This window comes from Quercus lobata, chromosome 9 (assembly GCF_001633185.2).
Source record: "Quercus lobata isolate SW786 chromosome 9, ValleyOak3.0 Primary Assembly, whole genome shotgun sequence".
NCBI classification, from domain to species: domain Eukaryota; kingdom Viridiplantae; phylum Streptophyta; class Magnoliopsida; order Fagales; family Fagaceae; genus Quercus; species Quercus lobata.
Genome location: NC_044912.1, coordinates 15,442,522 through 15,456,481, shown reverse-complemented (window position 1 = coordinate 15,456,481; position 13,960 = coordinate 15,442,522). Strand labels below are relative to the sequence as shown.

Sequence of the window (13,960 nt, the reverse complement as noted above, 5' to 3'; positions counted from 1 at the left end):
AATGGAATGAGAAAAGTTGAAGAAAGTATTATAATAAATAAGAATAATTAAAAATAAGATTAATATGATATTTTGATTTTAATATAATGGAGTTATTAATTCACTTTAAATGTTAAACAATTATATGAAAAATTGAAAAGAACGAAGATGATGACATGGCTGCTGATGTGGCTCAACGGGAGTGTAGCAACATTAAATGCTACGCTTCAACTTTTAGTAATATATAGATTTTTATTATGTACTAATCTCCAAAAAAAAAAAGAAAAAAAGAAAAAAAAAAGAGAGCAGGGGACTGTTAGAATGAGCCCCATACCTCTGCTAAATACAATTAACATTACTATGCTCCCCCAGAATTTCAAGAAAACACAACACCATATTAATGTCCTTTCCAGTTTGTTTTGTATATAACGTTTAGCTCACCCTGGAGGACAATCTAATGTACTTGCTTTACTCGGTAACTTTTTTTTTTTTTTTTGGGGGGTACATTCTCTGTAACTTAAATTCGAACTGGTCAACAATTTATGGTAGAAGTTGGTGGTCAACCTTTTTGAAAAATTCTGATAGTCAAATATGTATTCAGTACCTCCTAGTCAAAAATTCTGATAGGTATATATTCACTTCATTCATTAAAAAGGCAAAAAAAGAGTATATATTCACTTCAACATTCCAAACATCAATATTCTCTTCCAATTGCAAAACAATAGCATCCATTTGTCATTTCCATTTTTTGGGGGGTCCTGATGCAAACATTGAAAGACATAATGATGATCAAATTCTCTAGGAGCAGACATCAAAATGCATTGGTGGGGGTTTGTGTGTCTCTTAAAATGGGGATACTAGAACATAGAGAGGTGGTAAGTGTTTTTTTGCCTAGTCAACTTTTTAGCTCTTTACTTCAGCACAAGGATAATAATGTGACCATCTTTTTTTTGTAAGCCTCTGACCAATGAACTTGAAGTCTTTGTTGTACCTCATTTCCAATAAGAGTGAGAGTGACTGTGAGACCCTTTTACTCTAATGAATAGCTCCTTTATCTAGTTGTCTATAAAACAAAGCATATATATAATATAAAGAACTTGGAATCTTGCAACTCTTCATGTTGGCTAGTTATATATAAATAATATAATATTCATTTCTTTTCCAACATCTTAATGGCATTATGGCAATCACTAATATGGGATGTGGAGCAATCCTTAGCTTGTAATGAGTAGTTTTAGGAATACAAATTATTTTATAATTTTTTGTCACAATTTTGATATTGTGGGCTATAAACGACTGTTTATCACTTACACATGACCAATATTTTTTTCTCCACCACTTACACTTGCCACATATTACAGTTGTTGCAAAGAAGTGAAAAATATTGTGGTACTAAATTTTTTCTAGCTTGTAACACACCAAGTCACCAACACCAACTCTTTTGCCTTGGCCTGCTATCACTCTCTCTGCACTGTTTCTCTCTCTACAATTATGTAATGAGGATGTTTTGATCATTGAGATATATAGTGGGATTTTGGTGAGGAATGAGTGAGAGTGGGCCACCAATGGCCGTACCCCACATCTATAGGAATACCCACCAATGTCCAAAGGGTTTTTGAGCATCTTAACTGATTTAATTAATCCCAGATTTATATTTATATATTTCTTCTTTTATTTTTTGATAATTACATTTTTTCTTTCTAATTGAGAATGGATGCGTAACACTATTTGAGCATCCAACTAATTTAATTAATCCTGGAATATAATTCTTGCAAAACATGTATTAGTTGTGCAAATGAAGACATAGATTCTATAACTATTAACTTGATTGTGAATTTGTGACTCATCTAAAATGAAAATTATCATAATAAAAGTCTAAATTTATGGTGTCCATTCCATAACTATTTTTTGAACATAAACCTATGGTGTTCAACTCATAATTGGCGAATTCATAGGTTCAATTCCTACTGAATGAATGCCAATAAGAACCTATTGGAAAAATTGGATACTATCTTATAACTTTGTATCAGTTAAGTTTAAGAGTTGGAGATAAGCGGATTCATAATTATTGTTTTATACTATAATGCCAAGATATCAATATATTTATTTTTGATATAGACAAGATTCGAACTCATGTTCCTTATTAGGCAACAAATGACTTCGGTAATTGAGCTAATTGAATCGCCAAATTTCTACAATACACTGAACCTCACATCTATTATGTAATAAACAACTGTGTTCATGAAAGCAATGTAAAACCTTTTCACCTAACGATGGAATGATATTTTGAATCTTTGATTAAAACAAATGGATCTTAAATTTTAAGCTGGAGAAGCAATCAAGCTGAAAGAGAACCGCATTGTGCTTAACTAAGAAAGTGAAAATGAAAGAAAGTTGCACAATTCCGAAGAAAAAAAGTTGCAATTCCAAAAGGCAATAATATGAAACTTGGAAAAATTCATATAGCAAAGAAGCAACTTTATACACAAGGTAAGAGTCCTTTAGCCACAAGTTACGCTAACTACCGGTGAAAAAAAGAACCTAACACTAACTCTTCAAACCAGAAAGACATCACTCATACCAACACTGATTAAAGCAAAACTCAAACTGGCACTAAATTACCGGGATTTAGCAACTAAGGCACAAATATAATACAACACACTAGCACGAAACTCCATCTTGGCATGCCATTCCCATAACACTTAAGACACTTCATCAGAACCACCAATTAGTTTAATGAGGTCAGCCAGTCCATACTTTCAACATACGAGAGAGGATCTAAGAGAAGTAGGAAGATGTGTGCATGACGACCATCGAATGACTGATTCAGACACCATGAGATCAAGTTGCTCGTGCTCACCAAGTCCAATTGTATGGTTCCTCTTGCTACCGATGCCCAACATCCTAGACCCAATCGTTCCTCCTGCCCTTCTAACTTCAGATGCCTTGTGTTCCACTTCTTTTGACTCATGCCCAAAGCAAAGAGTAGAATCCGGTAACATGAACAGCTTCCCCAAGCTTGCCTCTGCATAATAGGACGCAAAATAGGATTTTCAGATATAGTTTATGAGATGGTGTAAAGAATTGGAAAATGTAAAACCCAAATACCTCCTTGAATTGCATCCACTCTAGGTATGTTGGTTGAAAACTCTAATGCACAACTCCCTTGTTCAATTGCAGAACCAGGACTAAAGAATGCAAAACTTGGCATTGAAGGAATGGGGGAAGAGAATTCCAAGTCATTAGAATCACCAATGCTACGGAAAGAAAATCCACCAGATGCAGTGAGTGGTGTTGATGGTTCTGCCATGAAAGTGGAAAAGGATGATCTGCATGTGAATGTAGGTGATTCTACGTCACATGTAACAGGTGATCCAGCGCCAAAGCTGATATCTTCATTCCTGGACATAAATGAGTTAGAGAAAGAGCCACTGCCTATTCCCAATTCTCCACAACTATGGTTTTCACGTGCACTTGGATCTTCGGGACTGCTGTCCTTCATCCAGGAGTGATCTACAAAAGACGAGTCACATAATTTATGTTTTCTAGCCGTGGAGGATATAGAAAGTCTTCAAACAAGGGAGAAAAGGACACCAATTAATAAGTCAGAAGGAAAACAAAATCCCCGGGTCTACCCATACTAGTTAACCGACCCATAATTGCAACAACAGCAAGACCACATCTATGTGATTAGGTTTCTAACGCTGGCTAAAGACCATTAACAACACAGTATGGAATAATGGTATTTGTTGATACTTTAAAGACATCCTTCAAAACATACATTACTGCCTCATGAAAAACAATATATTTAAAAGATGGAATGCAAGGAGAGGCATACTTGAATGAAAATAATCTTTTTCCATTTTGTAACGCAACAGCGATAGGATTGGGATGTGCTCAAGATATAAATGTCTGGATCCTCTACCTCAGTTCTAGATGCTTCAAATAAAGACTTTTTGGCCTTTAAGAAATAATGATGTTCTTAAAGAAACTTTATAACTATAATGGTATCACCCTCTGCATTCCTAATGTCACCAGAATCCAAAACAATGTGCCTGAATTAGAACGTTCAGATAGTAAAGTGAACACTACACCACTACCCTTAAACAAACAATGACTTGGTGAGTATCCAACCTACCTAAGACCTGCTGAGCAGTAAGCCTTTGAGAAGTATCTGTACAAAGCATTCCCCTGATGAGATTCTTAGCAGATTCTGATACGCGATTCCAGGGATCAGATGGGAACCTCAGATCAGCTGCCCTGACGGCATCAAATATTCGTGACTTTGTCTTTCCCCAAAATGGTGGCATCGCACTAAGAAGAATGTAAAGAATAACCCCAGCACTCCAAACATCAGCAGTCTGGTTATAGCCCCCAGCAAGTACCTCTGGAGCAATATAAAATGGACTCCCTACTAGCCCATGCAAACTCTGCCCTGCTTCAATGAACCCAAATGCTTAGAATACGGAATATCTCAGATTCTAAGGGGAAGACTGACTAATATAAAATAAAAACCAGTAATCTGCAAAGAAAACAATAATAAAAATGAGAGTACCAGGTTTTATGTAGGTTGCAAGACCAAAATCTGCCAATTTGATTGGAGAAGATGAGGCTTTTGTGGCCAATAGGATATTCTCAGGCTTCAAATCTCTATGAACAACCCCATTCTCATGACAATATAACACCACTTGCATCAGATGCCTAAAGAGAACCCTGGCCTCAAACTCAGTGAATCGTCCATGCTTTTCTAACTGGTGAAAAAGCTCCCCTCCAGCACAAAGTTCCATAACCAAATGAACATAGTGTTCCTCCTCATACACTGCCTTGAGATCTACAACATTCGGGTGCCCAGATAGTTTTGCCATTATTTCAATCTCAAGCTTCACGCTCCGCACATCATCCGATGTAACCAATCTATCTTTTGCAATGGATTTGCATGCTAATAACTCTCCAGTCCATTTATCAGAGCACACTCTGATAACACCAAACTGCCCCCAACCCAATTGCTCCCCAAGAGTGTACCGATCTTTCAAATTCGAGGTCTGATTTGCATCCAAAATGGTTTCAGTCAAGCTCTCTACTTTATAACAATTACATGGATGTGTGAATGGTCTGCTACTGCTGTTGGTCTTGCCAATAGTCATTGCAATTTCTTGCTCCCCCCAACCAAATCCAAAGATACCAATCAGAAGACCAGCTTATGCTTCTATGGTTATGGGTTCTGATCCCAATGACCTTTTCAGAATCTCAGCTAAGCTTCAAATCAAATATTGGCTTTTTCTCTTTTTTCTTCTCTTTGCTTAAAAATACATTTACCAAACCCACATTTACAGGTCAAAATTGAAAGAAGTTTCCAAAAGCTAGTTGTTGAATTTGACAGTAACCCTTACCGTGAAGAATACGACACCACATGGTACTAGAAGTAAAGCTAAAAAAAACAAAATCTTGAACCCTTAGCTGAGAATTTTTTTTCAACCCCAACTGGATCACCCGGATCTGGAACACAATGCAAAAATGTTCAGATTCACATCATCTACTTTTTCAGATTAAATTACAAGCCAACAAAAATAAAACAAAGACAAAACCCAATTAGGCAAATTTGCTGATATAACATTAAATTCATTGAAAATATCAATTTGAACTTGTAAAGCTGCAAGTGAAGCTCATAACAGAATTGAAGATTTCAAATTTTTACCATATCAACAAGGAACAAAAAAAAAAATCCCATTTTTGGTTAAAAGTAGCCAAAAAAAGCTGTCAATTTTGTAAACCTTTTTAATCTGCAAAAAGCCGTGAAAAGAACCAAAATCACCACCAAATGACAAAAGCACCAAAACCCATCACCTAAAAAACCCTAAACCAACAAAAACACCAAAAGTAAGCACAAACCCATCACAAATTCCCTGGAAACAAGCCACCCCAGATCCAAAAGTTCCAATATTTTTTTACCAAATAGCCAAGTATAAACCAGACCCCACATTCCAAAATTCAAAAACAAAGCACAAAAAAGGCAGAGAGACAGAGTCACAGAGCTAGAGAGAGAAAGAGCAAGACCTGGTTGGAGAGAGAGGCAGAGGAAGAGGACCACTGAAGAAGAAGAAGAAGAAGTCCGTTGGAGCAGTGGGATTGACAAACTCTCAGCTGCCTTAATCAAAAAGCCCCTAACCCCAAGACAGACAGACAGAAATACCTCTCTCTCTCTCTGTCTTGTGGCTTTTGGTATGGTTTTTAGGCTCTGTGGCTTTGGTTTTTGGCCAATACACACCTACTTTTGTTGCTCCTTGTTGTATTTATCTGGTTTCAGATTTTTTTTTTTTAGTGTGTGTGCGTTTTTTTATTTTTTGAAATTCATAGGAATGGTAGGGCTGGGCTTTTCTTTCTTTCTCGGATGTCAAGGACAACTCTATTTTTTTCCTCAAAAAAAAAAGAAAAGGACAACTCTATTTTTGTTTAGTTTATCATATTACTGGGTACTGTGATTTGTACCAGAGGATTGTTTTTCCGCTTTTTGCTCTACTCGCTTCTTGTACACAATTCACGCACACTCGCTCTATTTAACCCTCTTTCCCTTTTCAGAAAGTAGTACTTATTTTTTGCCTTTTCTTTTATGTAACGGCGGAACCTTGTATAGGGTGTTTTTTTTTGGCTAAATACTACTTTGTATACTTGTATTAAATTTCTTTTCTTCCATTGATTTTTAGCTATAAATGAAAAAAAAAAAAAAAAATCCCCAACCAATTATTTAATGATTCATATATTCATAAAAAATCAACATTACTAAACCCCAATTACAACTTGGCAACTGGGTTTGGATTCTAAAAAGAAAAGAAAAGAAAAAAACCCCAATTACATGTTTTTTTTTAGATGGTTTAAAAATATTTACATACTAAATATGTTGTCATTGCAGCTTGAATTTGCATTCATCCCTTACTTCAAGAATTTAGAACTTGGGGAGGTACTACTATCTTTGCCCAAATGATGCGTGACACATGACTTATTAAATATATCATATGATTACAAGCTAGGTAGACATTGTTGGTTGTTTGAGTTGTTATATGGTGAATTGAATGAATTTTTCTTCCAAATAATTTGAAGATAAACTCTAATTTTGAATTACAACTAAAACTTTACTATTATAAAAAGTTATTTTGCCATCTAAAGAATAAAGAAATAATGCCTTGTCAAATTTCAAATTAAGGGGGGAAATTATAAAACTTTTAAATATGGTATATTATTTAACTTCTTGTTTCAAATCAATAATTTTGGATAAAATTTAATATTTTGAAAGGTGTAATTAATAATTTACAAATCAAGAGTTTTGTAAACTCTCTGGTACTATTAAGTTCTCGAGAATTTAGCTTTGCATCTTCCCCTCCGGCTTGTTAAAAGTATAAATAAATAAAAATAATAAATTCATGATTTTTTCTAAAGGAGCAACTTGATTAGTAATTTTATATTAGTTAATGAAGTCAACTAATTTTGCCAATATTTAAACAATATAATATGTAAGAAATTAATTCTCTAAAACAATTAATAAAAGCCCTAAAACAAACAACCTCGTTTTTTATAATAAATTAGTAAGTGTCATCGAACTAAATAAATTATGAAAGGAAAACATTAAATTATTATATTATACTAATCAGTATAAATTAAAATTTTAAAAAATTCAATATAAATTAATAATTCAATCGTCATGAACATGCATTTTTTAAGTCAAACAGTCAAGAAACATAATCAAGCATAATTTTTGATGTTAGAAACCCAAGAGAAACTAAAAAAAATATGACAAACCCTAATATTGGAGGAAGCGTGATTGGCAAATCGAGAGACCCAATGGGACTTTCATCCCTAATTGGAGACTTGATTGGCACTCCCTTATGCAGTTACTCCCAAATTTCTGTGGCAGCTTCCTCTCACTCCCATGCATGTTTTTTTTGGATTATATTACAATACTTGCAATGTTATGGTTAGTTACAAGTTGTTTACTAGTAGATAGACTTTATTAAGTTAGGGTTCAAACACATGTAGATGTAGTACATTAATCAGATGTGTACATTGTTGTAAGCGCATGCGTAACCAATTATAACACTAACCCAAAATTACGTCCTTATTTTAAGGTTTAAAATGAAAAAATGTTTCTCTCTCCCTCCTTCCCTCGTCATCAAGGTGAAGAGGACTTAGAAGAGGAAAAAAAGAGCCATGGGAGGAAGGTTGTTTTTTGGGACCACATTAAAAAAAAATGCAATATTCTTTATTACTTATTAGTTAAGCTATCTATAAAATTTATTAAAAAAAAAAAAAAGACTTCTTACTTTTTTCGTACTCTCTAATAATCTAACCTTACAATTGGTGTAATTGCAGGAGAGTTTTAAAATACTCTAAACTTGCAGTCTCTACTATCAGTACAGATGAAATTGTGTTGGGTTAAAGCCAATAGAAAAATTATTCACATATGAATTCAAAATAATATTAAAAATTTTAATAATTTATACATAACTTTGACATACCAAGCCAATAGATGAATTATTAATATAATAACAACCCAATTTAAAGTGTAGATTTCTTATGTTTAATTATTTATTTATTTTTTGGGTACTGTCTTCATATATTGAATTAAAGCTATGATGTTTGGCTGTACATCACTTGAATACGTCTTCTTACATCAACAAGTAGTCCGTGCCTACTACGTGTCCACAATACTAGAATTTAAAGTCTTTGTTCTTGTATCATGATTCATGCATGTCTTTGTCAGAAACTATGTTTAAAAAAAACCTTGTTCTTTGGAGTCATAAGGGCTGTTGACAAAACATACTAGCAAATTTTTTTCAAATAGTCAAACTTTTTTTTGTTTGGTTTTTTGTTTTAACTCTATCTCTCTCTCTCTCTTTCTTTTTTCTTCTTCTTCTTCTTCTTCTTCTTTTTTTTTCATGCGTTGACAATAATATGCTGTAACATTGGCAGTGCATGTGGCCCTACGCAATACATATATACTAATATATACGGTCTCTATTTATCCATTTTAAAATGTTGGTCTTGTTTAAAAATTTTAATTTTTTAAGAGAACATCATTTAATGTATTTTTTTAAAATTATAAAAAATATATATTTACTTTTTAAATAAATTAAAGAATAAGATTGAAATTTTATTTTTTAATTATAAAAAAAACTTTATTTTGAGACAAAGGACCAATAAACTATCTAAGTATCTAGTGCTCCATGATAATTTCTAGTAATAAATAATCACAAACAAAGTTGGATAAAGTTGTAAAATTATTATTATTATTATTATTTGCTTAAAATAAATTAAAGTTGGAATACATATGATGTAGAAGAATAATACACACAAACACAAGCGCGCGCGGGCGCACACACACACACATATATATATCTTATGTTTAAGGATATCTAAGATCACCACTATGTCGTCTTGTGCATTCTTGACATAATAATCATTTTATAAATACAAATTTTTATGTGTTAAAAATAAGGGTAGAGAAAACTTCAAATATATAAAATATATTTAGATCAGACTATGTTACAAATTCGCGACGGTTTTCTGTCAGGGAGCCAGCTGTTACCAATATCACAGTGACGGCGGATGGTGACAAGTTTGGCCTTTGTGTGGCTACAGCCCACGTGTTACAATGTGACGTGGCATGGCAAGCTTAATGTTCTTACGAGCCAACCTTTCTTTTGATTTGTCCTTTGCTGGTGGTGCCACATTGATGGAGGCCTCATTGGACGGTGTTGGTGTTAGGGCCGTAAACAAACTATGTGTCCTTATCAAAAAAAAAAAAAAAAACTGTGTCTATGTCAAGCCCATCATTACAAGTTTAGGTTTTTCATTTAATTTTATTTTAAATATAACACCAAACAATATTATACATTCAAATTTGAGTTTATTTATAAGCTATTTATTTAATTTTTTTCTCATATATAATACCATGACTAAATATTTTCCCTTTTCATAAATCTATGGATTTTCAGTACGAGTGAACTATATATATTATTAATAAATTAAAAATAATAATTTGATATCATATAAATCTATTTACAAACTTAAATAATTCAATCTTAAGTTTATATAAGTACATTTTTAGAGAAGTATGTATACATACAAAAATATAATATTATACATTTGCATACTCAATTTTCCACTAAAGGGCTAACCTAGTAATTGGGTTCACAATTTACTTGTTTTTGTGGATTTTTGAGTATCCTACAATGGGTAGCTTCTAGGCGAATTCACTTAAGTGCCTGGTAGAGTAGCTAGCCTCTCTCACTGGAAGCCTTCCCTTGTATACTGGACTATTCTCCCAATCCCACCTCTCAAGTGTCTAACCCTTTTTCCCCTTTTCTTCTTTGTATATTTATAGCTTGATAATAATGGGTTGAACAATGATTGCCCTTTGGCACCATTCGCGTGGGTGGAGCCCAAATTTAATTATTCCTGACAAGAATATGCTCTGTGTTGGGAATAAGAGCTGTGACGTTGGAATTGGTGCTGGCCGCCAAAAATCGCTCGGCAGCGGGGTTTCCCAAGGCACTTCCAACATGCCGAGGTATAACCAAGCAATAGCGATGCGCCCACTACTGCTTACGAAGATTGTCTTGCCGTGCATTAAACTCCCAAATGATGGGTTGATGCCTGTGGGCCGCTTAGGGCAAACCATGAGGAATGGTGGGCCCATGGCCGGGTACTGTTCATTGGCCAATTTGGATTTGGGTCGGGGGGAAATGGGCCTCTTGTTGTATGTTGTACAATATGCCTCCTTTGATTCCTTCTCGATGTTCGGGGACGAATCAAGGACCTACATCACCTTGTTAACTATTCCTCGAGGATGTGAATCGTCAGTCATTAATGGAAGAAAAGACGGCAGTTAATTTTTTGGAATAAACGTAATGACAACCTGTCACATTCGACGGTAATTATGACCTAATGGTTCGCGTACCGAGGCCACGTGTGTTAAGGTTACAAAAAGTGATTTGAAAAGGTTTTCCCACCCCAACATTCATTAATCATTTCTCTCTTATAAATAATAACCCTCCTCTTACCAAACCATCTTTTCACTTACTCATCTTTCTGAGTTCATCATCACCAAACATGTATTCTCCCAACGAGAGCACATTTCCTAGAGCCTACTGTAAGTCCCTTTGCTCACTCCCTGACCTTTATTTAGTTACCTTTTCTATATTATCGTTAGAAATGGGTTTTTCTCATCTTCTTAGAACTGAGGCTGCCCTAGCCAATTTTAGGGCTACGTTTGCCATCCCTCCAGATGTAAATGTAGCATACTGTTATGAAGATATTATCGCCCTTGAGCGGCATCCTCAAGTAGTGTTTTTCCCTTTAATGTCTATTTTAGAGGGTGGGGTTAGGTTTCCCGTAGATCCCTTGATACTTAGGAAATTTAGATTTTTTGGATTGTGTCTCAACCATTTATACAGGCTGCACTTAGACTAGCATGATATAAACTACATGTACAGCTTGGGCGGTAAAGAAAGGTCGGGGTACTATTTAAAGTTTAGGGATACTCGAGTGCGGTTAATATCATGCCTCCCTGAATCTAACAGAAACTTGGCTAGAGAATTTGTTCGGGTGAGCGGTAATTGGCATGCTAATGAGCTCACTAGCCCGACCTCACCCCAAGATATTGGTCGGTACTGTTCATGTTAGACTTGTTTTTATTATGCAGTGTTTTACCATCTATTTATGATTACTTCTATATTTATCTGTGCTTATAACTCTTGTTTACTGTGATGCAGACAGTAAAAAGTTTAAACTGGACATCAACGCAATGCATGTGCGAGACTTGAAATTTATGCTCAAGTCAGAAATTTTCGTACATTACGACAGCCAGTTACAGGCTTCCCACCTCATCTTCGGTTGCACTCCAGTTTACACAAGCTACTAGGATCTTGGATAGGCTTTGACTGTAGATAGTCCTCTATTATCATACATTGACGTCTGACACCGAGGGTTTTTGCCACCAGGGTTAATAGTAGGTGAAGCCCAAGATCTCAGTACTCGGCTAATCAGAGTGGGATCGTTACTACCTGTGAGGGACAGATCAGCAAATAATGTCTTTCAAGGTCATGTCGAGCATATACCAATCGAGCAACCCCTCGAAGGAGTTCAGGCTACTAAGTAAGTAGAAGTTGAATCAGTTGACTCTTCAGAGGCTGAAGCCAAGGACCCAGGTGAAGAAATGGTGGTACGTTGAAACCATGACCATTGATCAGTTCCTGCTCCATGGGCTACCCAATGCGCAACAACAGGTTTCTCCCCCTCTTGCCTCTCGAGGTCGGAAAAGACCTCTTAATGCTAGTCAACCTTCTGAGAGGCTAGAGGATGCACCCCTGAGAACTCCTCCTACACCGACCATAGTTACTGTGACTATTCAAGAGCTTGTCTCAAATGCCCTTCCACCCATGCAGGTGGGGTCTAACGTAGCTTATTCTTTAGCTCCCTGTTACTAGGTGGCAGAGCATTTTAATGCTTGGGGACAAACCTTTTCCCGTGACCTCTAGCATAAGGAATTGGTTTGTCGAAGAGGGTGGTTGGATTGCTCGGAGTCTCAGGCAAGCTTTGCAACTACCAAATGATGTGCGCTATTTCGCAGACGGTAATGACGAGGTAATAGCGATCAGACTTCAATGGCACACCATTGCGGTAATGTTTAACCTTCACTTGTTGAACTGTTGCTTTAGTATTTTATGGTTTTTTTCTCTTCATTTTTTTTAACACATCTTTGTTACCTTGTTAGGCAGCACAACTGGCATACATGGTGGAAGATTGGCTGAAAAGTGTAGCGGAGGAGGCTGACAATGAAAAAGCCTTAAAAGAAGTTGCCAAGGCCACAATGAGGGAGAAGAATGTAGCCATTGAGAATGCTGAGGAGAGGGTGAAAGCAGTTGAGGGAGCCTGAATACTAGCTGAACAAAAGGTGGCAGAGATGGTAGCCAAGTTGGAGGAGGTTGAGCTCAGATTGGCTAGGGCCGAGAGCATAAATTCGACCAAAGACAAGGAAATTGTTGAGTTAAAGGCCACCCTGGAGAAGAGTGAGAACAAATGGTACAACGTGGGTTTTGCAGACGTCGAGATCTCAGTCGAGCTAGTTGTGTTCCAATCTCAATGGTACGGGTTTGGTGAGGGATGGATGGCAGCAGTATTGGCCATGGGAGTGCCTGAAGATTCACCTTTCAGAAATCCTGATAAGATTCCTTACCTGAAACCCCCTCCTCTAGTTCAAAATCCCACAGATGCTGAAGAAGAATAAGATATCCCAAGTATGAGGGAGTTGGTGTAGGAGATTGACTCCCATGCTAACTTGGTCAATCTTGAGATCACTAGTGACCCGAATGTTGTGCCAAGTTCAGTTTAACCTCAGCTCCCAAACCCTGATGCCCAACCTGCCGTGGACGTTACTCCAGCTCAGCCAGATCAACCATGCGATCCCAACACTTGAAAAAAGAAAACTTTTATTTAGTTCCATTGTTATTTCTCTCTATTTGCTTTACTTTTAATTGCCTATGGTCACCAGGATGTGGTGACAAGAAAGGATTATCTTAGTTTGGAAAACTAATACTTCTACTATTTGATAAATACTGGATGCTACCATGGCTTGTTAAACTTGAATTATTTTAGATTATTTCCTTTTCTTTATTCCATGTACATGGCCTGTAGTGCTCGGTATTTTATACTTCATGAGATTTTCTTAGCTAGATTCCTGTCTTAAGAAAGGGAATACGGCTTCCACCTAGTCGGTGACCAAGGCAGAATCGAATCTAGGTTTCGAACCTTAGGAAAATTTTGATTAAGGTTTTATCTGACCGATGACGAGGATCGAACCGAGCTAAAGTTTCTATTTTTAGAAAATTTTATGTATAAGACTTCCACCTAGTCGGTGACCGGGATCGAACTGAGCTTACGTTTCTATCCTTAGAAAATTTTATGTATAAAGTTTCCACCTGGTCGGCGA

General features: G+C 36.0%; 1 protein-coding gene across 1 annotated transcript; it reads right to left on the bottom strand.

Moving 5' to 3' along the window:
* Nucleotides 1-2,416: 2,416 nt before the first annotated feature.
* LOC115960135 (calcium-dependent protein kinase 26) lies at nucleotides 2,417-6,529 on the bottom strand. The gene is made up of 5 exons (XM_031078865.1): nucleotides 6,034-6,529; nucleotides 4,535-5,475; nucleotides 4,118-4,414; nucleotides 3,088-3,492; nucleotides 2,417-3,004 (listed from the first exon to the last, which is right to left on the bottom strand). The coding sequence occupies exons 2-5, from the start codon at nucleotides 5,121-5,123 to the stop codon at nucleotides 2,739-2,741; spliced, it is 1,557 nt and encodes a 518-aa protein (XP_030934725.1). The 5' UTR covers nucleotides 5,124-5,475; nucleotides 6,034-6,529; the 3' UTR covers nucleotides 2,417-2,738.
* Between the last annotated feature and the right edge of the window lie 7,431 nt (nucleotides 6,530-13,960).

Excerpts from the sequence above, each read along its gene's own strand:
- LOC115960135 (XM_031078865.1), bottom strand. The coding sequence starts at position 5,123 with ATGACTATTGGCAAGACCAACAGCAGTAGCAGACCATTCACACATCCA. Across the intron at positions 4,415-4,534 it reads TGCAACCTACATAAAACCTG|GGCAGAGTTTGCATGGGCTA; the intron begins GTACTCTCATTT and ends TCATTGAAGCAG. Across the intron at positions 3,493-4,117 it reads TACTGCTCAGCAGGTCTTAG|ATCACTCCTGGATGAAGGAC; the intron begins GTAGGTTGGATA and ends CGTCTTTTGTAG.